Here is a 25,673-nt window from a genome sequence, read left to right as displayed (position 1 = left end):
ATCACACTCTTTATTACGAGAAACTCTACACATTTTTTAAGTAAATGATATCAATATGGATGTGTGCATTTTTTTTTGTTTATCTTAACAGAAGAACAGGTGTGTTGTAAAGGAAACCCGGGTGTATGTGTTGTTGTTGTTGTTGTTGTCACTGGTGCACAGGTGTGTCGAGTTAGCCAATGGTCACAGGTGTTTCACAGATGCCATGGGTCTGCTTTATCGGTGCATACGGGTGCCTAGGCATGTTTGTAGAGACCATAGACTGACACGGGTGGTACAGACGTATCATTGAGACTCTCACAGGTACACAAAAGACACTGTCACAGGTGTTTCATAGAAACTGTTGCGTGTACACATAAATATGTTGTGGTGGCTTGTAAAGCTACGCAAATCAGTGGGTACTGGTGTGTTCTAGAGGGTACAGGTGTGTAATATAAGTGTATACAGGTGGAGGGGCCGCCCTGTGGAGACCCACACAGGTGTCCAGGTGTATGTCGTGCAGGCTGTAGGTGTGCTGTGTCAGCGTATACAGGTGGACGGGCTGCTCTGTAGAGACCCGCACAGATGTCCATGTGTGTGTCGTGCAGGCTGTAGGTGTGCTGTGTCAGCGTATACAGGTGGACGGGCCGCCCTGTAGAGGCCCACACAGGTGTCCAGGTGTGTGTCGTGCAGGCTGTAGGTGTGCTGTGTCAGCGTATACAGGTGGACGGGCCGCCCTGTAGAGGCCCACACAGGTGTCCAGGTGTGTGTGCGCACCTTGCAGCTCTCGCAGGTGAGCAGGCCGTAGTGGTACCCCGACACTTTGTCCCCGCACACCGGGCACAGCTCGTCCAGCTCCTCCTCGTAGGGGAACTCGCGCACCTTGTGCCCCTCGCCTGCGTGGGGCGCGCACGCAAACACAGAGGCGAAGATTCCCCAGGTAGCCTGCATTATTAGACTGTTGGGGCAAGTGCCGCGGTTGGCGAGGGCCTGCTGAGTCCCGGGCGATTGCGCTCGAGGGGGGTGGTGGGAGTGGCCGGCCGCCTTTGTCTCCCCCAAGGTACTCATTTCGGACTGACACACTCACACGCGCGTACATAAACACACAGACACACACACACAGACTCCCAAGTGGCAGGCTAGGTGCGCTTGCACGACTCTACACCACAAAAATAAACACACACGCGCGCACGTGTCGACATACCGATGTAGTGTTGAGAAATATTCTCAAAGTTGAGCACGTGTAAAAAACACGTGATAATAATTCTCCTTTGTTAATCGACTGCTGGATGAATGTGTGGCTACGTTGCGTCGGTCGCGGGGGTTGTTTTGACCATACTTCACCACGCTGGTCGGTGCGGGTTGCTTAAGGGGGCGAGACTAGGATCGGTTCAGATGTCTTGCGACACTGATGGCAACCTCGGCTGGGAATTGAACTCAGGTGGCTGGGTTCATAGTGCAGCGAAACAGATAAACCACCAAAGCGCTGCTACCCTGATAGCCTAACCATGGTTATAATAATAATGATACAATCAACGCTTACTCAGACTCACAAACTCTGGGCCTGACTCACTCACTCGTGGCACAGTTTGCAGATTTCACAGGGTCATTATTTACATATCCAACACATGCCACGTGCCTATATTTGATCCTTAGAAAGGTCTTACGGAGTTTCAGGACTTTTTTTGTTTATGTCAGCAGGGTTCTGTGCTAAACTGGGATGTGTTGGCCAGTTCCATTCAATGAGAGTTTGGCTTGGAGTGGGAAGTAATCCGGACTACCCTGGGAAAACCCAGAACACTTATAGAACAGCATAAACACTCAATTCTCTGCCCAGACAGATTCAAATATCATTTGTTGCGCTGCAATCGCCTGACTGCCTCGCTACTCAAGGCTACAAATGCCTGCCAACTTTCAGGCAGTATCCAATGCGAGTAGCGCTGAATCCCAACCAGGCTCAAACCTGCTTAGCATCCTAGAGCCCTGCGGAATGGCCACATACAGGGTGCGTTGGTTCAAAGTAACGCGCAGAAGAGCGCTGCGGGAGGGTTGATGATGACGATGATCATAATCACGATGACGACGATGATCGTGACTTTAACTTATTTTGTGTGGCCGATATTTCTGGGGAGCATCAGCGACAATTTTTGCATCGAGGTGGTTGAGGAGTGGCAGCGTGGAGTGGCTACGATAACGCCTCCTTCGTCGTGAACGACTACACTTCTGCAGGGGCCATGGCTTCGACGAAGAGGCTCTACGAAGGTGCGAGTTGGTGGTGAAGACTAATCCCGTGGGATCTGGCACGGAGGGAGAAGATCAGAGGAAGGGGAGACAGTCGGGGAGGGGTGGCGGGAGGGACTAGATGGTTTAATTGCGGTGATATTTCTCACATTACCATCACTCACCGGCCCAAATCCCAACCCACTCTCTCTCTCTCCCGGGTAACCCCCCCCCCCGCCCATCTCCCATCAGAGCCCCCCCCCCCCCCAATTCCCCAGCAACACTCCCATCCAGTTTCAGCGTATCAACCGAAACTTGGTAAATATGGGAAGTGCCTGACCGCACGGGTTTTTGGGACTCCGAGATAGCATGGGCAATTTTTGTAAAAGAATAACTCTGACCGCAAACAACCGTGTGACGAGTTGCACACCCCCCCCTCCCACCCCCCTCCTCCTCCACGTGGTCAGCACTTTTAAATTATCAACGCGTGCCTCGGTGACCTGCCATTAACCTCATCAGGGGCGGCTGAGGGCAAAAACGCTCCGTGTATCCGCATGTGACTACCTCCCCGACGGCGCTGTTTGACCATACTTCACCACGTCGGTGCGGGTTGGCTACGGTGAGGCCAAACAACCTGTTCGAATATCGCTCGCCACTTATCTGCGCCGTGGCCAGGAACTTAAACAATAAACGAAGAGATGTTTATTATTTTAACCAGGTGTAAGCCCCCCCCCCCCACTGATCCACGTCGCTCTTTTTCAAAAACGACCTTCGCTATCGCAAAATGATAGCTCACCGAAGTGGCTCGTCATTGCGTGGACATTTATCGAAGGCAAATACTCAATATAAACCGAGCCCAGATCGCCCGCCGGGTTCACAGCGCGATGCACCACCACACCACCACCACCACCACCTTGTCTAGCTATGTACCACAAGCTGCCACGGTGGAGTATTCGTGACCACGCCTGGACTTACAATCCAGAGATTGCCGGTTAGATGTGTCCATCGGCGGTGAGTCGGCAAGTCACGAGTGGGTGGGTGTACGATATTTGAGTACTCCCACTCCCTCTCTAAGATGTCTGTTGGTCAACGTGGGAGTGCTGACCAACTGTGCCCTCGAGAGGGCTTCTCTACAACTCTGTCCCTCTATCCGGAGGAGCTTCCGCTGGCAGTGGTGTGCACAATTTAGCTGTTAAAATGTGGTGCCTGGGCACCGTGTAAACAAGTCACTCTGTGCACGTATTGAACTTTTCGTCGGAGATTCGGCTGATTGGGAGGAAGTTACGGGGGGTGGGGAGGTGTGTGGGTTTGAGGCAGCCAGTAACACGTGTCAACTTTCCCTGGTGGAAGAACTGACACTGCGGGGGAAAATGCCAAGTGTTGGCTTATCAACCTGTCCGCCGGCGTGTTTGCTCGGCAAACACTCGCGCGGCGCGGAGGAGGAGACGCAGCAGCAGCCGCATTTGTGATGAAGAACCTTCACTGGGCACAATTCTGGCAAATCGCCTGATGAAGCCGGATGTAATCACCAGCGACACGTCGTACTCAGATTGTAAATGTCGTGGGTGTACTCTCCAACACACCGGTGCGTGCTGAAGTAGTAACTAATTCATATTCTTGGTTCTTTCGGTGAAGTCACGTAGAAGGGAAAAAATAAAATTATAAAAATAAAATTCTCACGACGTTTCGGCCACAATGCAAGCAGCCGTTCTCAGGTGAAGAACAGGGCTGTCGGAAAGACAGCGGCCGAAACGTCGTGAGACTTTTATTTTATTGTTTTATTTTTATTTTTTTATTATTTCGGACGCTGTCTTTCCGACAGCCCTGTTCTTCACCTGAGGACGGCTGCTTACGTTGTGGCCGAAACGTCGTGAGAATTTTATTTTATTATGTTTATTTTTATTATTTTATTATTTCCCTTCTACGTGACTCTACCGAAAGAACCAAGAAGATGCATCCCTGCAGTCACGTGACAAACCTTACTAATTGGCTGTGTCGGGTGGTGATGGATTAACGATACATTTATATTGACGCAATCTAAGTGAAAAAAAACGTTATTAGGGTTAATAGAGCCTCGGACGAGTGGTTATTTCTAGTGGGCAGCGTTATGGGTATTCTCCGTAACTCCACATCATCGTCATCAGCCGTGATCAATCCACTGCGATGTAAATAATTCACATCGCAGGTTCATATCTCCACACGAACATCTCCTAGCCACCGTGGGGCGCCGGGGTGGCTAGGAGATATTAACTACCTCGCCTGGTATACAGGAGGTCGTGGGTTCGATCCCAACCCTGACGCCTGCTGTATATGTTGAGTTTGCATGTTCTCTCTCCTCGTGCTAGCGTGGATTTTTCTCCGGTTTTTCCCTCCCCATTTACAATCGTGCGTTCAGAGTTTTTGGCTGCTATAAATCTCCACGTGACAAGCCGCTTCGTTGGGCTGTAATTTGTGAGAGCCAGGTCACTTCTGAAAAATTAGCTACATAGCTCAATGGGCCTTACCTGATTTAAAGCTTTCGTGACTGCAGGCATTCATCTTCTTGGTTCTTTCGGTAAAGTCACGTAGAAGGGAAAAAAAAACATAAGAATTGTATTTTATTATGTTTTATTTTTATTATTTTATTATTTCCCTTCTACGTGACTTTACCGAAAGAACCAAGAAGATGGACCTTACCTGCTAAAATAAATAGTTTCTATAGTTTTACAGTTTTTTTAAATTAATGTGTTGGTATCCAAGGGTGTATAAATGAATGTGCAGCCCTGCAGATGCTTGCTTATGACACTGTTGATGGACGGACCTCCATACGAGAGAGCACTCCAGGGAGAGTCTCGAGAGCTGCAGTATCTTGGCCGATGTTGTCACGACCACCAGATGTCTTGGACGAGATGGGAGGGACCCACTCTCTATTTGTACGCCCGTTCATACCGCCGTGGGTAGACCCAGAGGCGAACTCTCTGGCTTTCATATTCTTTGGGTCGTTCGGTAGAAATCGGTAAAATCACGGAGATAGGTTCAAAGAAAAAAGAAGCTATCTATGTGACTTTACCGAAAGACCCAAAGAATATGAATCCCTGCAGTCACGAAAGCTTTAAGTCAAGATTCAAACTCTGGGCTTGTAAGTCCAGTGGGCTCGCCGCGCCACCAAGGAAGTATTCCGTTACATTGTTTTACTTTATTACGCACAACTATCGCGTACCGATAATTTTATTCCCAAACGCTTCACAACCGTGCAGATTTTCTTGGCAACTGTGTACGAGATTAAAATGTGAAACGTCCCGAAAAGTAGTGGATTTTCGCAACATTTAAAATATTTAAACAAAGCGCACAATAATTCAGAAGCAGAATATGTATTCATACTGCAAGAATCCGATGAGCTATGAAGCTCTATTTCATAGATGTCCAGCCCTTCGTCAACCCACTGCTGGATTAAGTCCTCTACCGAAGCCGTGTCATTCCTGGGGGTTGTTTGACCATACTTCACCACGGCTGCTCGATGCAGGCGGGCGAAGGCTAACGGTAAACCCCAAGCACCGGTTTAGACTTTACCTGCCAGCCGATGTTAGCCGCGACTCGAACGTCGGTCAAGAGAGGTGCATCGCATTGCGCAGTGCGACAACCCCCGACGCGCGGTGAACATTACAACGAACGTGACAAATCCACGTGGGTGGGGAAACATTCATCTGGGGAATACTCGACACGAAAAAGATCCCATGCGCCTACGTGTTGAACGGATGGAGCGGTGGCGCAGCGGTTATCGGGCTGCGTTATAGACCTCAGTTGCCATCAGTGGAGAGAGATAGTTATAACCGGTGATGAAACACTCCCCCACCCGCCCACCCCCTTGACCAGCAAGGTGAAGTATGGTCAAACAACATCTCCCACGACCAATAACCGCGTGCGGAATCCTTCATTCCAGCAGTGGGTTGGTCACGGCTGATGATTACTTTCTATTTCCTTTCGTATACTAGAGGGGTAAAGATTGGTAGTATGCGTGTATATTTATAAATACAACGGTCCCCCGTGTGGCCTACATCGACTGTTGGGGCAAGTGCTGTTTGCGAGTACGTGTTAAGGCCTGCCCGTCACACAACAGAGGCGGCGTGGCCGCGGCACGAACAAAGACAAAGGTCCCCCATATAGCCGTAAACAGACTGTTGGAACAAGTGCTGTTAGCGAGTAGCACCTACGAACGCCCGCGCAGCACACGAGGGGGTTGGGTGGCCAGCACCACACACAGCGCAGGCCGCCTTTGTCTCCCCAGTGGCGACGTTTTACACTCATTTGAGGCTGAGTCGACCTCGGGGGACAGACACGCGCACGTACGGCCGACGGAAACTGACGGGGAGAGAGAGAATGTGCCGCTGTAGGGCAGCAGTAGAGAGTGGCTCGCGGGGTCTCTATTCTGTGGTGGCTGAAAGCAACCCGCGAGCCCCATACATTTGGCCGCGACACAATGGGGACAATGCGTGTGCTCGTGATATACGTGTCGCCGCAGACACTCTATATTATTCCGTGGCACGCTGGCCAAAGCCTTTAACAATGCATTAAGCAGGGTGGGTGGGGGCTGGTGGGCAACGTGGGTATATAAATAACAATTAAGTGGGGGGAGGGGGGGATGAGTCATTAGAATCGGTAACCAAGAGAGACGTAATGATCATTGAGCGTCCGTGGTGCAGAGAATTGAAGTGATCAAATAGGCAGACGGAACGCCTGATCCTTGCCGTTATTGCGTTACAGTTGTTTTTGGTTTGTTTTGCATTGAAGCAGGTTAGGCCCCGTTTCGAGCCGAGAGGAACGTCCTCATTTTGCCCTGAGCACATCGGGCCAGTTCAAACAGCGTGCGTTCAAGCAGCAGGCCTGGCTTGGCACTGCTGATGAGACAAATAATAGTCGAGACCGGTTTAACAATTCTTCCTTGTATTAAAAAAAAGCAATGGCTGCTAAAATATAGATATACATCACAAGAATACAGCCTCCGTTCTCAGTAAGTTCTCTCTTCAACAGTTCCTAGGGCAACGACGAAAATGTGGAAACAAAAATTGTCCTATCATGCTCCTCGGTCCTGCAATGAATTACAAAGGATTTTGAAAGTGGAGAAGAGGCTATCACCGTCTGATTTCAAAGCTGTGATAGAAGAAAATGGCATTGGACTTGTTTTTAATGTTTCATATTGTAATTGTACTATTTCGCATTGTGTGTGTGGTGATTTATTTTTGCTGACTTCTTTGCTTCTTTATCTGGTTAAATAAAGGTGAATTAAAGTACACGTTATACGTCACTCGGAAAATACCGTGCAGCCGTTCGATGACGGAATGTGTAAACAAAACGACGTTACGTGTATGTTGCTCGTACGCAGAGGGACAAATACGATTGGAAAGGTGGCCGTAAGTAATTCTCCGTTTATTTATTTAGTTTGAACCACCGCTGCGCACGAGGCCGTATCGCATCCTCGCGAAAGCAACGGAGACTTTTCTCAATCCACTGCTGGATGGAGCCGCCACCCCCTCCGCCCACACAATATAATCAGAATGATGTCTCTATGTATGACGCGCGACATTAATAGAGGATCTCAAGGCGCCGGACCAAACGCGCTCGGCGCAACAATCTCGTGCAACTTATAAAGTACAAAACATTTACGAAATAATACAATCGATTGCTGAGAGCTGTTTGCCCAAGGCGCTGAGAAGGGGTGGACGCACGGCAGCGTGTCGACCGACCGTACGCTGTACAACTTTTAGTTTAAGGCGAGCTTTGAAACTACCCCGCGCACGGTGAGATGCTGGGATCTCGTGGTGAGAGAGTTACAGAGAGTCTACACGTAGACCGGATGGCCTCGACTTGCGAACGCAGAGATTAAGAATCTGCTGCATCCCGAGATCAGGTGCCGATGTGGTTATTGGTGAACTACAATATCTATATGACAGTATACATATACTGTATGTATACTACATAATTATGAACGTATACGCATATATACTGTGTATACAAGTACAATACAGACCGACGTATAGACTGTACACACATACGCGTATGTATGAGCTCGTTTTTAACAAATGCATAGAAATGTAAACGTCACCAACCGCCATTGACCAGCGTGGTGAAGTATGGTCAAATGCAACAACAGCTTTTGACCGACAATGTTGTCCGGACGTCCTTATCCAACAGTGGATTCAAAAAGGGGCCGTAAACTTATTTATTTTATTATTAAACGCGTATGAATGTAAACGCGCGTGCACATGCGTACACATGTAGACCTGTTAGCTTATGACAGTATGTGCATGTTAACGTTAGCATATTGTAGATTATGATCATATTTAGAAAAGTTAAAACCTGCCCGGAGGATCTGCCCACTTAATAAAAACGATGCTGGCAAAACAGTGCTCAGGAAAGCTCAAAAGCTGCTTTTAAGTGCTTAAAAGAAGGGCTGTTGCCCGAAACGTCGAATATTTTATACGTTTTAAAGGCGGTGTTGTTGACTTGTTGGGGGGTTATTTTTGTTCATAGACTGATAGAGAAAAATGTACATCGCAATTTATGCCATCCCCACGTCGATAAAATACACTGCAGTGCATATTGACTACGTATTAACGCATGAATGCAACCACATAGAAAATGTGTACATAGCCATGTGTGTGTGTGTATATACATACACGCATCTGACCGGCTTAGGATACTGTGGTGTGTGCGCACACACCAGTTTGACAGTATGTAATACATTTTGTATCGTTTCAAAATATATATAGCAGAGAATGTGCAGTCTATAGAGTGTATGTACTGCAGTGTGTACAAGTCTAACATTTGTGCATCTGTCACGATAATTACACTCGCTTTCACTACAGTCTATACAATATATGTTTTATGACTGTATAGGCATTGCCAGCGTGCATTTGAATGTCAAAACCACACATTCAAATTGTATACACTGCAATTGTATACGTATATAAAAACGTAACGTTGTTCGCTTAAATAAATACGACTTAAATATATCAGCAAAACAAATTAAACGGATGTTCGTCCGTGTAAATAGCGGCCTTACAGACTTCGTGTTAACCAGCAGCAATATTTGTTTAAGCAAGCAAATTATGGACCAGTTTTGACATTTCTGCAGTACTAATAAACACATACTGCTGCTTTAACAGATGGTATTGGTAAGTGTCGTCTCTCTGCACGATGGGCCTTCATCACAACTGAAATAAACCCATACGATCAAGGCCGACACAAAGTATTACATAATACGCGACATGTCGCATGCATATTCATTACACTCCATAACAAAGACAAAGTTTCCACTTCTGTATAGCCATGCAGACTGCATGTGGCAAGTGCTATTAACCGATCCCCTTTATACTGGCCTGCATACAAAGGCAAAGATCCCCCGTATAGCCTTTTACCAAACTGTTGGGGCAAGTGCTGTTCGCGAGCACTTCATGAAGCCCGGCACGGCACACGAGGGGTGGGTGGGGGTGTGATGATATTATTTTACTAATATCAGGTACTAATTAAAGGCTGAGTCGACCTAGGGGAGGCCCAGGGTCGGTTCCAGCATTCGCCACTGTTATTGGTTGTGAGTGTGTCCATGGAATTGTAACGCAGTGCGTTAACCACTGCGCCACCGGTCCCCACATACAAATTGCATACACGTAAAATAAGCTTTTTAACACTATGCTACACAGACCTGTCACCAGTTTACAGCTACTTTTGAAAATGCCTCTTTGAGTGTTAACTACTCTGTCAGAAAACGAATGCATGAGCGTGATGCGTCGCTTTTGTGACATGAAGCCAGCAGCATGAGGCTGAGTAAGTTGGAACGGCAAAAGTAGTTTAACACCTCTAATACACCGATCCTATGCCTATTTCTTTTTTACTTTCAAACTGAGATTCAATGGCAATGCAATTACAAGATCAATGGGGGGCTTATTATATACGAACATTAAATAGGTACATGTATAGTGTATACATAGCACGGATTTGTTGTGTAAGAACGATTATTATATTTATGGCACAAATGTTATAATTATTAACTTCTGTGCCCCTTATGATGCGAGTCCTTTATTGTCGACCTTTATTTACCTATTCTCCTGACATTATAGGACGCGCCTCTAAGTAATACGCACCCCTAATTGTACCAGGCATCAATAAAGCTACGCAAATCTGGTCTCACTCACACACACACACACGCGTACACACAATTACGGGATTTTTAAAACGCACCCCAAAACATTTGCTTTAAAATCCAGGGCTGGCTGGGGGGGGGGGGTGTGCGTTTAGCTTCGGGAGAATACGGTCGTCAGCGATTCGCATGTTCGATATGAAACGGAGAGAACCTCACGCACTGAAGCTTCACGCGCACCGTGTGATGTTCTAATTACTTCACCACGCTGGTCAGTGCGGGTTGATGATAAGCGGTTTGGGTAGAGCGGGTTTGGGGCCATCCATTGAGTACGAACGCATGGAAGGGGGGTTAACCCAAATGCGTACCCTTGCGTATGGGGGGTCTACTGACAATGTACGCATAGGAACCGGGGGGGTGGGGGGTGAAGCCTCGATAATAACTTGTCTATATTGGCCTTCAAATGAGCCACAGTTCAGTGTCTCCAGCTATCAAACAAGTCCTGCCGGGAGAGGTGGGATTGTGGGAGAGGTGTCACTAGTGTGCCACCTATCACGCAGCTCAGAAAAATAAGTGGCCAGGGTACGCAACTTAATTATTTAATGTAGCCGGGGTGGATTATCTGTTTGCTTAAACACGTTAATGTTATTAATCCTTGATCGTTTCTGCGTGGATTAAATATCAGCCATTCTATGGGATTCGGGGGGGGGGGGGGGTGCGTTATGCGTACGTACGCAGGTGGGGGGGGGGGGGGTAAAAAGTCCGCGTGCGTACGGGGAGGCGGGGAGGGTTCAAGTTTTGACAGATCTTTGCGTTGTTAGCTGTAGCCGGTAATGGAACCTTGGCTAGCCGAATTAATATCGCAATACGTTCACAACTGCATCACCGCTCCCCCTACTATTAGAATTATGCACTCTGTTGAACTTCTTTCGCATCGTACGTAACCAACCGTGCTCATCGGAGGTTGCGTGGGAACGCCAACAAACTAAACACGAAAATCAGTTCTGAAGAAATGAGTTTTCAGTCGAGATGTGAAAGCGCACAGCTCCAATTGCTTCCGACTCTCGAGAGAAATTATCGCCACCAACCTCAGTGCAGTGCGGTGCATCTGCATCGCACATGGACCCAGGTTACTCTCAAACCCCTTTTGCCCATTTTCCTCAGCCTCTGTACATCTCTACATTCACCCCCCGGACCCCCCCGCCCCTCCTCTCTCTCTCCACCCTGTAACACTCTCTCTCGGGCTCTCTTGCGGAAAAGAGTATAGCGTGAGCCGCTGTACTCCCTGGGTCGATAGAAGACCCACTCCAGTCGCCACTTGCCCCGCCACGACAGAGCGGCCGGCAAAGACAGCTGTCCCTTGGGACACAGAGCTGTGAGTCCCACGACCCAGGCCAGTGGGGGCAGCCCCCCTCCCTCCTCTCCACCCCCCCTCCCCTAACGCCCGCACCTTCCTCCCGCATCCACTGCCCCTTCTCCTCCTGCCTGACCTACTACTAACTTACTACCCGTCCACCTATAGCTTGCCCGAGTAACTTGCCTACTGGGAATACAAATAATACAAATACAGTTAAGAATAAAAAAACCCACTGGGTTTTTTTTCCTTTTGTTATTTTACATTTATTTTCTTTTTAGTTTTTTTATTTAAAAAAATATTTTATTATTTTCTATTTTCTATCGACGTGACTTTACCAAAAGAACCAAGAATATGAATTACTGCAGTCACGAAAGTATCAAGTCAAAATTTGCCGACTGGGTTTCACTGTCAGCTCGGACCCATTACCCCGCATGGGATAGAGCGGGTTTCATTAAGTCTGCCCTGTTCCTCGCATTAGCCTCACACGCCGCTATAAAACTTTTTTTTTCCTAGAGCGACCCCGCGCAGTTCTGGTCTTCCAACATCTTGACGAGACGCGTTTAAAACAAGCTGCCTTGTTGGCACGTCCCATTGTTTTGGGAGGTGGTGGTTGTGATTGTTTGTTAGTTCCAGTGTCGTTTTTTGTTGTTGCCTCGTGAATGTTATGGTGGTGGTTGTGTCGCTCGTGGTTGTGGCTCGTGATTGTGTTTCTCGTCGTTGCATTGCTAGTGGTGGTCGTGGTGGTGGTGGTTGTTAGTGGTGGTGGTTGCGCAACAAGTGTGTGTGTGTGTCCAAGCCGTGTGTGTGTGTGTGTCCAGGCCGCTACGCTACGTGGCGGCGTCAAGAGCTGAGATAACACGGCGAGCAGCGCCGAGGCAGCGGAGCAGACACGAGGAGCCGTGTACACACAGAGTGACGCGCCTCTCCACCGCCCAGCCAACAAAGATAAAGATGCCCCGTGTAGCCTGGAACAGACTGTTGAGGCAAGTGATGTCAGCGAGCACCTATGAAGGCCGGTGGCCACAACACCACGACCGGCCGTCTTTGGCTCCACAGTGGCAATGTTTACACGCAGCACCACTTACTCATTTGAGGCTGAGTCGACCTAGGCGATGCCCATGAAAGGTTCAAATATACGCCACTGTTATTGGTCGTAGGCGGGAATCGAACTCGGATGGCCGGGTTCGTAGAGCGGCGCGCTAACCACAGCGCCACTCAGCCAACACACACGAACACACACACAAGGTTTACACACACACTTAAATCCAGACCCTGTACCATCCAGCAGAATAAATTGGTATATTTACAAACCTATGATCGACAGGTCGCGTCTGGCGAGGTCATTCCCTACCCGGCATCTCTTCGACACTTCACCACTGGACTTACACAGAAACCCACAGACTTACACAGAAACCTACATACTTACATAGAGACCCACAGACTTGCACAGAGATTAACAAGCTTACATAGAGACTCACAGACTTACACAGAGATCCACAGACTTACACAACCACAGACTTACATAGAGACCCACAGACTTACACAGAAACCGACATACTTACATAGAGGCCCACAGACTTGCACAGAGATTAACAAGCTTACATAGAGACCCACAGACTTACACAGAGATCCACAGACTTACACAACCAGACTTACATAGAGACCCACAGACTTACATAGAGACCCACAGACTTGCACAGAAACCCACAGACTTGCACAGAGATCCACAGACTTACACAACCACAGACTTAGATAGAGACCCACAGACTTGCACAGAGATCCACAGACCCACAAGCACCCGGCCCTCATTTCACCCCTTGCACCAGGGCCATCACATCACGCCACGACCAACCTCCCCAGCGTGGCCTTCGCGCGGCATAATTAACACAACGCCAATGTCCGTCCTCAACGTTTGCGCCGTATTTATGTTGATAAAATTGGCTATGATATGGACATACAGTAGGCATATGGGGATGTGCGGGTATGCGGCCGTGTGTATATTTAGTTCAGAACTGAGACTTCCACCGCGTCGGACACTGGAAGTCACGCCGCCGCACGCAGCTGCACAAAGACAAAGATCCTCCCCGTGTCGCCCGTAAACAGACAGTGGGAGCAAGTGCTGTTCGCGAGCACCTATGAAGGCCGCGAGGGCACACGAGGGGATGGGTGGCCAACACCACGCCCGGTCGCCTTTGTCTCCCCAGCGGCGCTATTTACCCACCGCACAAGGTACTCATTTGAGAATCAGAATAAGAAGATGTATTTATGCTAAGGGAATAGGGGGGGGGGGGATCCGATGATGAGCTACACAGCTCTTTTTCACCGATGTCCAGTAGAGGCCAAGTCGACCTCGGGGGAGGCCCAGGACCAGTTCAGATAATTGCCACTGCTGTTGGCCCTGAGCGGGAATCGATACCCGCTGGCAAAGTTCGTAGCGCAGCGCGCTAACCGCTGCGCCACCGCTCCCCACACACACCACAGCTTGCATAAGTGTGCCTGCGAGTTTAATGCACTGCAAGGCCACACTCTTTACAATGGACACATCCTTTTTAGTGATGGACTCCACTGCAGTTAATAAACTTTGCTATGCAGTTGGGGAAGGGGGGGGGCAGTCTGCCAGACTGTGGGGGGCCCAGATGTATGTGACGGGAACTACCATCACGACCAACCACCATCAGCTGAAGCTGCAACATCATCATCATCAGCGCCAAAAACCGCAACCCTGCCATATGTACGGATGCAGTTTCCCTCCCTCTCACCTATATCATAAGCATTTTACAGCCCTTTGTCAATCCACTGCTGGATAAATGCCTCCCTAATGCCTTTTCGGTCATGGGGGCTTGTTTGACCATACTTCACCACGCTGGTCAGCAAAACGCACGGTTCAGATAGCACTCGCCACAGATGGGGTGCGCTCACCGCTGCGCCACCGCTCCCTCTTCGCAATGCAAACATGCGGCGAGATTGCAATTGTATTCGTGATGGGCACGGTATCGCGGGCGTCTCTCTCTCTCTCTCTTGAGTCACACCACTCCCCACAAGCCACTCGATGCCGTACAACGTGGCTTCTTAGCCCGCGTCCTAACGAGTCTAGAATCTCATCGAACAACGCCCCTCTTGTAATTACCGCGTATCTCGATTACAGTGGTGGGCTCAGTTAAAGCCTTGACTGAATGTGTAATCTGCCCACGTGCGAATTTATTGATGGCTAACACCGCGTGTGATTAATTTGGGAGCACAATGTATACACACACCTGTCACGCGCAATGAGTGGACTGCGTGGACTTCATTGTGGCTGTTGGGATGATGATGATGATGATGATATGACGATTGCAGAGATGTGGTATTGGTTCATATTCGGATTCCATCCAACCACAACCGTGCACTCAACTCCATGACCAACAACACAACCACCTTTCTACGCAACCAATTACACAACAAACTTCACAACTAGATAACTACACGTTCACTAAGCAACACAACCACCATACTGCATAAACAATTACGCAACCAACTTCACAACCAGTCACCTACGCAGCCAACTATGGAACCAACTTTGGGAAAAAGAGTTACTTTAAACAATATTTGTGGTATAGCGTTTAAACCTCAACATTCCTCTCGGAATGTTGAGGAAAAAAAACCTAAGAAGATGATTCCTCTCGGGTTCTACTTTTCACATTCATCAATTCTGTACAAGCGCAATGAGAAAGAGCATTATGTTGCACGCTGCACGCACCCGATGGTTAGTCAATATTGAAACCTGCCCTCGTGGTTGCAGCGGTGGTGGTGGTGTATGTCCCGGAGAGACTGGCGTTTCAGAAATCCCGGATTAGGAGTGATTGCCGTGTATTTAGGGTGAAAGTGAGGGTGCACGGATAAACACCGACACGCGCATTAAGCCACTGTGTCTGAAAGGGTTTTCGACGCGAAGAACAACACACAATGCCAATCCCCGACCCAGTTCATGTGACACAGCCAGCATTACGGAAGCGTCCCGCACACTGCCACCACCACTTACCTTCCACCGTCACTCAGCCCACCCCGACACACCCACGCATACAACAATAGCACTCACACAATAACAATACCGCCCCCACGCCCACTCACCATCACTCACCCAACACCATGATTCACTTCATGTTAGCACTCACCTAACACCACGGAATTCCAAAAACCATGTCTCATCCCAAACCACCAGGCATTCCACCAACAACTCAAACCACACCACCATTGTACCCGCAACTACCACAACGCCAGAAACATGTGGGTTAGCCTCCACACCAGGCACTCACCAGAACACCGCCAACTACTCACCCCATATCACACCGCCAAACCCCACCACGTCAATGCCAGCACACATTCACCATCACTTAACCCAACCTCGCTCACCCCAATACCACCACTCACCCCGCATCAACACACACCACACATTCACCACCACTCACCCCGTATCAACACACACCACACATTCACCACCACTCACCACTCACCCACCACTCACCCACCACTGACCACAAACCACACACACCACCACTCACCCACCACTCACCACACACACCACACACCACCACTCACCCACCCCGCATCAACACACACCACACACACCACCACTCACCCACCACTCACCACACACACCACACACCACCACTCACCCACCCCGCATCAACACACACCACACACACAACCACTCACCCCCACATCTACCATCCCCTTGGCAATGGCATCCATTCCCAGGTGCAATAACATAGCGAAAAGGCCCTGTACTGTGCTGAGCAACGACTTATAATGAAACGCGGTTTAAATTTTTAATTGCGTTATATATGTGTGTCTTTGTATATACAAAAAAAAACACAAAGACAAAGATCCCCCGTATAGCCTGAACAAACTATTGGGCCAAGGCCGGCACGGCACACGCGGGGGTGGGTGGCCAGCACCACACCCGGCCGCCTTTGTCTCCCCAGTCGTGATGTTTACACGGCACACCAAATTCAAATTTGAGTAAAAAAATTAAATAAAACAATAAAATCACGACGTTTCGGAGGCAACACAAGTCTCCGTCATCAGGTGGGACCGTCACAGCCAGATTTGCTGCATCACTTGATGCTGTGACGGTCCCACCTGATGACGGAGACTTGTGTTGCCTCCGAAACGTCGTGATTTTATTGTTTTATTTTTATAAATTTTCATTTAATTTTTTTACCTACGTGACTTTACCGAAAGAACTAAGAGTATGAATCCTTGCAGTCACGAAAGCTTCAAATCTAGAATTCAAATTTGAGGCTGAGTCAACCTAGGGGAGGCCCATGAACGGTTCAGACAATCGTTACCGCTGTTGGCCGTGAGCAGGAATCGAACTCGGCTAGCCGGGTTCGTAGCGCAGCTCGCTAACCACCAAACTCTACACACGTGCGTGCCTTCAATGTGGACAGCACGCACGCGTATCGCACCGTGCGTGTACACTGCACAGTATCGTAGTCGTATAATGCGCTTACAAGCGGCGACCGCATTAGCAGCGGGTTTCGCCGCTTCATTGCGACTTTACAGTCGCAACGAATGGGGGGGCGAACTCACTGATGACGCAATTGTAAAACAACCAACAAAAATCGGGTTTGCTACGAGCCCGGTAGAAATTTCAAACCGTAGGATGACTCTAGATTTGAAGCTTTCGTGACTGCAAGGATTCATACTCTTTGTTTTTTTTCGGTAAAGTCACGTAGGTAAAATAAATAAATTAAATGAATGAAAACAGCTCAAATAAATCACCACGTTTCGGGCGCAACACAAGCGTCCGTCGTCAGGTGGTAAAGCATGGCCTGCTGCTGATGCAGACCGTAAGATGACGTCAGTCTACCGAGAAATGTCGCAAAAATTTCCACGAGTAGACATGTGAATATTGTAGAAACGTTTTAAATTATACATTCCGCTGCATTTGTGGCAGATGCAATCCTTGTAGCACTTTCAGAACGCCGTTAAGAATCCCGCATCAGTCACTCAGCCACTGCCGTCCCGACACGTGAGAATACACGTGTGCAGCACGCATATGGCCGTGTCATCACACTTTAACACAACGTGTACATGCGATCATCATCATCGTCGTGAGCCGTGGCATATCCACCTCTGGACGAACGGCTCCCTCTCCTACCCACAGTCGGCATCGCTGACGGCACAGCGATGCCCTCTACTCCCCTGCACCTGAAGCTCATCTCATCCCAATCTCATCCCAACCATCTCCGCTCTCTGGTCGTCTTCTCGGATGCCCTTCCACCCCTCTCCTTTGACCGCGATGCCGTCACCAGTCTCGACCATTGACTGCGTATCCACCACTCCTCGCCTTCACGTGTCGCCATCCTCCTCCACTGAATGTGGACTCAGCCGGCCCATCCGATGTCGTCCATCTGTTTGTTATTTAATCTCCCTGTGCTGCTGTTGCCGCTGGTGGTGGTAACATCACCATTATTAGCTCGGATGCCAACTCATTCGCGCCTTAACCCAGGGGGGTTCTCCGGCACGGTTCCACGAAGCACGTGCTAAAGCCATACACACACCGAGCACTTAAGAGAGGGCTTCCCCACTCCACTCACTTCTTGTTTTCTCATTTGTGGAACGGACAAGACTTTGAATTACACTCACACACGCGCACACTGCAGGCTGCGGTGGAGCGGTGGCGCAAATGGTTAACGCACTCTCTGCACCATGAACCCGGCTATCAACATTAGTGGCGAACGGTGACGGAATCGGTCCTGGGCCCTTTCACTTCACCTACTCGTAATGACCAGCGTGGTGAAGTATGGTCAAAAACAGCCTGGGGAGAGCTTCATACAGAAATGGATTTACAAAGGGCTGTAAATAAGAATCAGTATCGTTACTCTTTGGTTCTTTCGGTAAAGTCACGTTCTTATTATTCTTTCGGTAAAGTATCGTTGTTATTACTGCCGGTGCAAGCTGTACACACGGGCCACGGATCACAGGGGGGGTTATTTGACAAAGCTCTGCTTCGCCAGGCGTAGTCAGTCAGCGCAGGCTGATGCAAGCTCTGAGCATAGACGCGGGGACACAGCGGTAGGGTACAACAATTGATGAGGCTGCCCTGCCTCTGTGCTGCCCAAGCACGTCGCACAACCGCCTGCGGTGGTCACCCAACCATCCAAGCGCTGGCCAGACTCAACGCCCGCTTAGCGTGCGAGATCGAGCGCGTGTTGTGGGTGATTTGGTCTTGGAGAGGGGCGCGCGCAATAACTTTAGGAGGCTGCGCGTGTTTGTCGGTGGGTTCACCTAGGCAGAGATTTATGGGGAGGAAATGTGAATATCATGCACGTGTATAAAGTGAACATCCTGTGCGTGCAGGATTTTGTCCCATTGGAAATTAAATGTAAAAAGAGAGAATTGCAACCAGACCCAAGCCTTCCTTTCAGGTACTTTCTGAAATACTTTTGGGGCAATGTTATCTGCCCGGCGTGTGTGTGCTTGTGTGTGCCAATGAATCGGAATAAGAATGTTTATTATAGACTGGAGGAATCCGATGAGCTATGAAGCTTTTTTTCACAGATGCCCAGTATAGGTGGGTCAGCGATGAGGATTGCGAGTGGAAGACGCAATGCACGTGATGAATGATGACGCTTTGCACGTGATGAATGATGACGCTTTGAAGTCACGATTGCTGAGCACGTGGGCAAAGGCCCAAACGCCAAGCGGCCCACAGCACACAGCACTATTTAAGATGTAAGAAGATCACAGTTAATAGTTTCTTGGATGGAGGACAATTATATCAATGGGAAAATAAACGATGGAGATAGGAGGGGGGGGGTTCCAAAGTGGAGAAGTGTGAGGTGAGAGTATAATCGTAAATAGAAGGATTGTAAACCTGCAGCGTGGTGAGTCGGTGAGTGTGGCTGGGTGAGTGAATAAGTGAGCGAGTGAGTGAGTTGTCACTGATGTTGCAGTGTTGGTGGTTGAACACAGTGTGGTGGATGAGACGAAGGAGGCGGTGTCTGGTAGAACCGAGTCGTCGAGACGGGTGGAGGAATCAAACGAGTGTGAAGTTCACGGGAACGGTAAACATGGTAGAAGCGATAGAAGAGTGATATGGAGGCGACTGACCGCCGGTAAGTGAGTTGAGTGGCCGGAGTGGATCGGTGGAGTTCTGAACCATCGATCAGCCTGACTCTGCTTACGATACTAATGGTGATGTACAACCCTGAGTGTGGGTGTCTCCGAGTGCGTTCATCTCTCTGAGTGGAACCTCTGAGCGAGTGTGAGTCCGCGTGCGTCTCTCTGCCAGTGTGGTATCGTTCCTGAATGAATGAATATCTGAGTGAGTGCGGGAGTCAGGAATCGAACCTTCGCTAAGCACCATACACCGACTGAGTTAACGATTCACAGGCGTGGAGATCAGGGACAAGACAAAGATCCCCCGGATAGCCTTAACAGACTGAAGGAGCAAGTGCTGTTAGCGAGCACCTATGAAGGCCAGGACAGCACGCGAGAGGGGGTGAGTGGCCAGCACCACGCCCGGCCGCCTTTGTCTCCCCAGTGGCGATGTTTACACACCGCACCAGGTACTCATTTGAGACTGAGTCGACCTAGGGGAGTCCCAGGACCGGTTCAGATGATCGTCAGCGGTGTTGGCCGTGAACGAGAATCGATCTCGTGTCGCCGGGTTCGTAGCGCAGCGCATTAACCGCTACACCACCGCTCCCTCTACTCTACCGAGATAATGGAACACACACACACAGTTTCATCAACGTATTTCAAACACAGTCTTACCCCCCCCCCCCCCCCCCATAGTCTGGCGTTACAATAGCGACGATTCACATGCGCACACGTGTGCACACGCGCGTGCGCGCGTGTGCGCTAGCACGCTCCAGCGTTCGTAAAGATTAGTCAGTGACCGAGCGGTCAGGCGAACCAGTGAGAATGAGTGAATGTATCTGTGCGTGTGGGGGGGGGGGAGCAGTAGTGCAACGCCTAGCGACGATTATCTGAACCGGTCCTGGGCCTCCCCTAGGTCGACTCGGCCTCAAATGAGTACCTGGTGCGATGCGTGGTGCTGGCCACTCACCCCCTCGTGTACCGTCCCGGCCTTCGTAAGGTGCTAACAAGCACTTTGCCCAACAGTCTGTTCAGTATATCGGTGGGGATCGTTGTCTTTGTATGTGAGTGTGTGAATGCATCTCTGCGTATGTTTGCGTCTCGGTTTGAATGGGTGTGGATCTGCGAGTGAATGAGACTTCCTGTAAGTGCATCTCTGTTTTGGATGAACGTATACTGTATGTATGTACATTGCGTGTATCTCTGCGCGAGTATGTGTGCATCTCGGTGTGGGTGTGTATTCGAGTAAATATATATGTGAATGTGCACCTCTCGAGTCAGCTGAGCGAACTCAAACTATCCACTCAGCCAATCAGTCAGTCACTCAACCGCTAAGCCAATCGCGCAGTCAGTCACTCGGCCAGTCACTCGGTCACTTAGCCAGTCGCCGCTCCCTCCCGCCGCTTACCGACTCTGTGTCCCACCATCGAGTGCCCGTGCAGCGAGTCCATGGCGCGGCCCACCGGGAACAAATCGCAGTGCAAATCGGACGCCTTGGGCAGCATGGCCGGGGGGCTGTTCTCTCGCGGAGACAGCGGAGACGGGCGGTCCGAGACGACTGCTGGCGACACGCGGCGCGGGTATTGGCCGTGGGCGAAGCCGGAGTTTGCAGAGAGAAGCGGTGCAGGAGGAGGATGGTGAGTAAGGACCGCGCGCGCAGTGAGTTTGGAGGTGAACAGCCGCTGGCTGGCAGTGCCGGGCCGTTGTCTAACTTTCTTTGGTGTGCGGCGGCACTTTGCTGCGCTTGGAGGAGGATGACGACGATGATGATGTTAATGATAATGACACGGACAATGATGACAACGCTGATTGGTTGCTCCGATGATGATTGTGATGTGGTGCTGGTGGTGCTGGTGGTGGCAGCACTTTGCTGCGCTGGGATGATGATGACGACGATGACGGTGACAATTATGATTGGAACGACGATGCTGATGACTTTGACGACAACGATGGATCTGCGGTGGTCAAGAACACGACGGCCGAGTAGCGGAACACCGCTCGTCGCTTGCGTTTCGTTTGCGCGCCAGCCCCGACACGACTACGCGCCAGTCCCGAGATCCATGCACTTGCAGCCGCTCTGTCGGCTACCACCCCAACCCCGCACTCACTCACACTCGTCCGCTCACGCTCGCACACAAAACCCCCCGCGTGCTGTGTTTGCATCCTCAATAATCACGCCTCTCCCCCCCCCTCCTCCATCCTCCTCCAACCACAGCTCCCACCAATCGCCCCCGCTCACCGGAGCAAGTCGCGCGTTTCGCCACCGCTAGCCCAATGGCATCATCGCCGTCCTTTGACGACGCTTCTTGACACAATAATAATATATATTCTAAACAAATAATAAACCCCATCCTCCCTCCCTCCTCCTCCGCCTCCTCTTCCTCCTCCTCCTCCCTGTCGCTCCGTTGAACTCGAACGACGACGACAACACACACCGCTTTGCGTCCACGCGGGTTGCCCTTCCTCCCAACAGACCCCCGCGCTGACAAAAGGGGTCGTTTGTTAGTGGCCGTCGTTGTGTTGACGTTTGTAAGAAGATACTTTGCGGAGGCGGCGGTGTGGGGGGGAGCAGGAGGGGGGGTGGTTTGTCTGTGTCGGTGCGTGCGGTGCAGTGTCTTTTGCCGAAAAACAAAACAAAAACCTGCGGCGGGACGGGTCGCGATTGTTTACGAATCGGAAACGCTCCATCGCCAATTAAACAACTGCAGACAACTTCGTACGTGATTCAACCCGAGCTCTCTTGGGCTGAGCTCCGGAAAATAGTTTATCAATTTCCCACCTCCCCCCCCCCCCGGATTGGTTTGGGGGTCAGCTGAGCCTGGAAATTAAGCCCCCCCCCCTCTGACCGCCCCCATCTCCTGTTTACAATCCTGAGCCGATGGTGGAAATTCCACGTTCCTATGGCGAGGGCGTGTCTCTCAAGAGGACAACCGCTGTTCACTTTTCCACGGAGCGGTTCTCTATTTTATCGACCCCGGAAGGATGATGGGCTGAGTCAACTCCCAAACCGGATTTGAACTCGCAACCTTCCCATTGTGTCTATCCACTGCTGGGTGAAGGCCTTCCCTTCCCATGCAATGTCAGGCATGGGGATTGTTTGACCATACTTCACCACACTGGCCAGGGCATGTTGTTAAAGACGGAATATCCCTGTGAATTAGAAGAACATTGAATCGTTTTACTTTGATCGCCACGAGTGGTGTTCTTAAAGTAGTCTCCGAATGCAACTGCATGTGATGTGTAGCTCATTTACACTTCCACTTGCCCCCACTGGACATCTGTGAAGAAGAGCTTCATAGCTCATCGGATTCCTCCAGTAAATACAGAATCTGATTCTGACTTGACACTGCGTCCTAAATGTCTACAGCAACACAAGACAAACGGACGCATAAAGGGCTTCATTGCAGCCGGAGCTGGCTGGGACTGAGCTCCGGAAAATATTTCCTAGCACTCCCTCCCCTCCCTCCTCATGAGGTATTCCATGAGAAATGAAGCCTTAGGCATACACAGCTATATGTTACCAACGTGTCTGTGAGAAGCATGGCGAGATGTTAACTCCCTCGCCCGGTATACAGGCGGTCGTAGGTTCGATCCCGATCCTGACGCCTGTATATTTGGAGTTTGCATGTTCTACTGCTATACATTTTCACGTGATAAGCCACTTCGTTGGGTTATCATTTGTGGCCAGGTCGCTTCTGAAATAGATCTATATAGCTCAGTGGGCCTGACCTGGTCAAATAAAAAGTAGTTTCGTTTTTAGATTAATTTTAACTGACCCGTTTCATAGGTCCTATGGCTTTCCCTCATTTATTTGCTTTGGAATAACCGCCACTTCATGCCGATTATTTGTCGCTGTAACTTTCTGACGCGCCCTTACTGGACAATCTGTGAATAATAGAGCTTCATACCTCATCGGATTCCTCCAGGATAAATATTTCGATTCTGAATAGCGATTTTAAAAAAATACACTTGAAAGCCACGGTACGCGCTGTCAGAAATAAAACGGGCGACTGGGAAAGAAGCCGCAAGCTGCCGAGTCAAGAGGTACGATTACAATTCTCACTTGCGGGTTTTTTTTTGTTTGTCGCTGTGCCATTACTGTGGCATCTCAAGAGAGACAACCCTTGGCCAAGGAACAATGCGATTTCTTCTCAAAAGTATTATAGCTGTGAACACAATGCAAGCCTAACTCCGTTAAAGTTGAGAAGGCTTTTCCTTTCTGGGTTTCTGTCCGATCCACATACCCCTCCTCCCACTCGCCCCGAGTGGATACTTGGGGCGCCGGAATGGCGCGATGTAAACGACCTCGCCGGGTATGCGGGCGTTCGTGGGTTCGATCTCGACCCTAACGCCTGTTATTGCATATTTGTAGTTTGCGTGTCTTTATCTCCCCGTGGTGGCGTGGATTTTTCTCCGGTTTTTCCCTCCGTATTAATAAACGCGCGTTTAGAGTATTTGGCTGCTATAGCCACTTGGTTGAGCTATAATTTGTGGCCAAATCGCTTCTAAAAAATAACTATGTACAGCTCGGTGGGCCTGACCTGGTTAAATAAAAAAATATAGTTTTCGTTTAGTACACCGTACGTTATGAGAGAAACTTGATGTAATATTTCACGGTACTATAATAATTCCCACAATATCAATTTCCACGATGACCACTATATCAAGTACACGCAATCTTTGTAATGTTTGCCAATTATGTTACAGTATTATTTACTGTAATAATCGTTAGTTTTTTGCGCTGTACTTTCCGAGTGCAAATAAAAATGTAACTACAGTCCAGTACTGTACTTTAAAAAATCCCTTAACTGCATCTCGGTCAACATAAGCCCCGTGGGTACCCCTTCTAATCCGTGAAGATCTCACAATCGCGCAAATCTAGAACGCACGTGCCCCAACTCAGGTCACTCACGCAGCACAGTGCTCGATTAATGAATCAACAGACAACCGAAAACGATGACGTCATGTCACCCGCCGAAACGTCAATTGCACGGGAATTTGCATTTCAATTTGCATCGAACTCATTGAATTGGTATAATATATATTTAGCAACATGAAGAAAGCGATCGATACGGTTTTATCGTGGATCGAATATCGTACGATATAATATCGCAGTACTCTTGTACATAAATGATTATCCACCACACATTAAACCTTTAACATCGCTCAATAACAAAAAATATATGACTATGTTTTTACGAAAACCATATAGGCACAAAGTGTCTAGTTTATACGCAGTCACATCCACCCCTCCCTGTCCAGCCCCTCCCTCTCACCCCCCGCCCACCACCCCTCCCCTCCAACAAAAGAGGAAGGATCTTTGAGTCACACACTCAATGCTCTTGTGATCATGATGGGGCAGTAACAAAGTTTCCCCGTTCTTTAAAATTATAGGCGGGAGCCAGGGCATGCTGACTACGATGGATCAGCCCGATATTAGTCACTCAAACAAGGAGCCGTTAGTATTCTACAAATATAATTACTGCAAGCATTGTTTTTTTTATCATTCATGCCAATTGCGGTGGCATCAGCGATAGGCCCATTGACTTTTTTTCGGCCGTGAACTTTTCAAGTAAAAGTTATCGGGGTGCGTCTTAAAATCCGGTAGGTGTGTGCGTGTTTGACCAGATCTGTGTACATGTAATTACAGACGCCACCACTCAGGACGTGGTGCAACCTCGTGGCAATTAAGTTCACGTGGATGCGGACGAAGCATGCTGCGTCGATATCAGGGGCGCGACGGTGGTGAGATGTTAACCACCTCGCCTGGTATACAGGAGGTTCGTGGGTTTCGATCGCGACCCCGACCCTGACGCCTGTATATTTGGGGATTGCGTGTCTCTCTCCCCACGGTCGCGTGGATTATTCTCCAGGTCCTCCGGTTTTTCCCTCCACATTTAGAAACGTACGTATTTG

General features: G+C 49.4%; 1 protein-coding gene across 1 annotated transcript in view; it reads right to left on the bottom strand.

The window, feature by feature from the left end:
* LOC144724274 (steroidogenic factor 1-like) overlaps window positions 1-21,514 on the bottom strand; it is a gene marked incomplete at its 5' end in the record, with an annotated part of 67,513 nt that extends 45,999 nt beyond the window's left edge. Inside the window, 2 exons of the mRNA XM_078603258.1 lie at window positions 757-875; window positions 21,166-21,514. Coding sequence (XP_078459384.1) covers window positions 757-875; window positions 21,166-21,514 — 468 coding nt within the window. The remainder of the gene's footprint in view (window positions 1-756; window positions 876-21,165) is intronic.
* Window positions 21,515-25,673: the final 4,159 nt, after the last annotated feature.

Source organism: Lampetra planeri, chromosome 20 (genome assembly GCF_965212315.1).
Source record: "Lampetra planeri chromosome 20, kcLamPlan1.2.h2, whole genome shotgun sequence".
NCBI lineage: Eukaryota > Metazoa > Chordata > Hyperoartia > Petromyzontiformes > Petromyzontidae > Lampetra > Lampetra planeri.
This window is presented reverse-complemented; position numbering and strand designations above follow the sequence as displayed.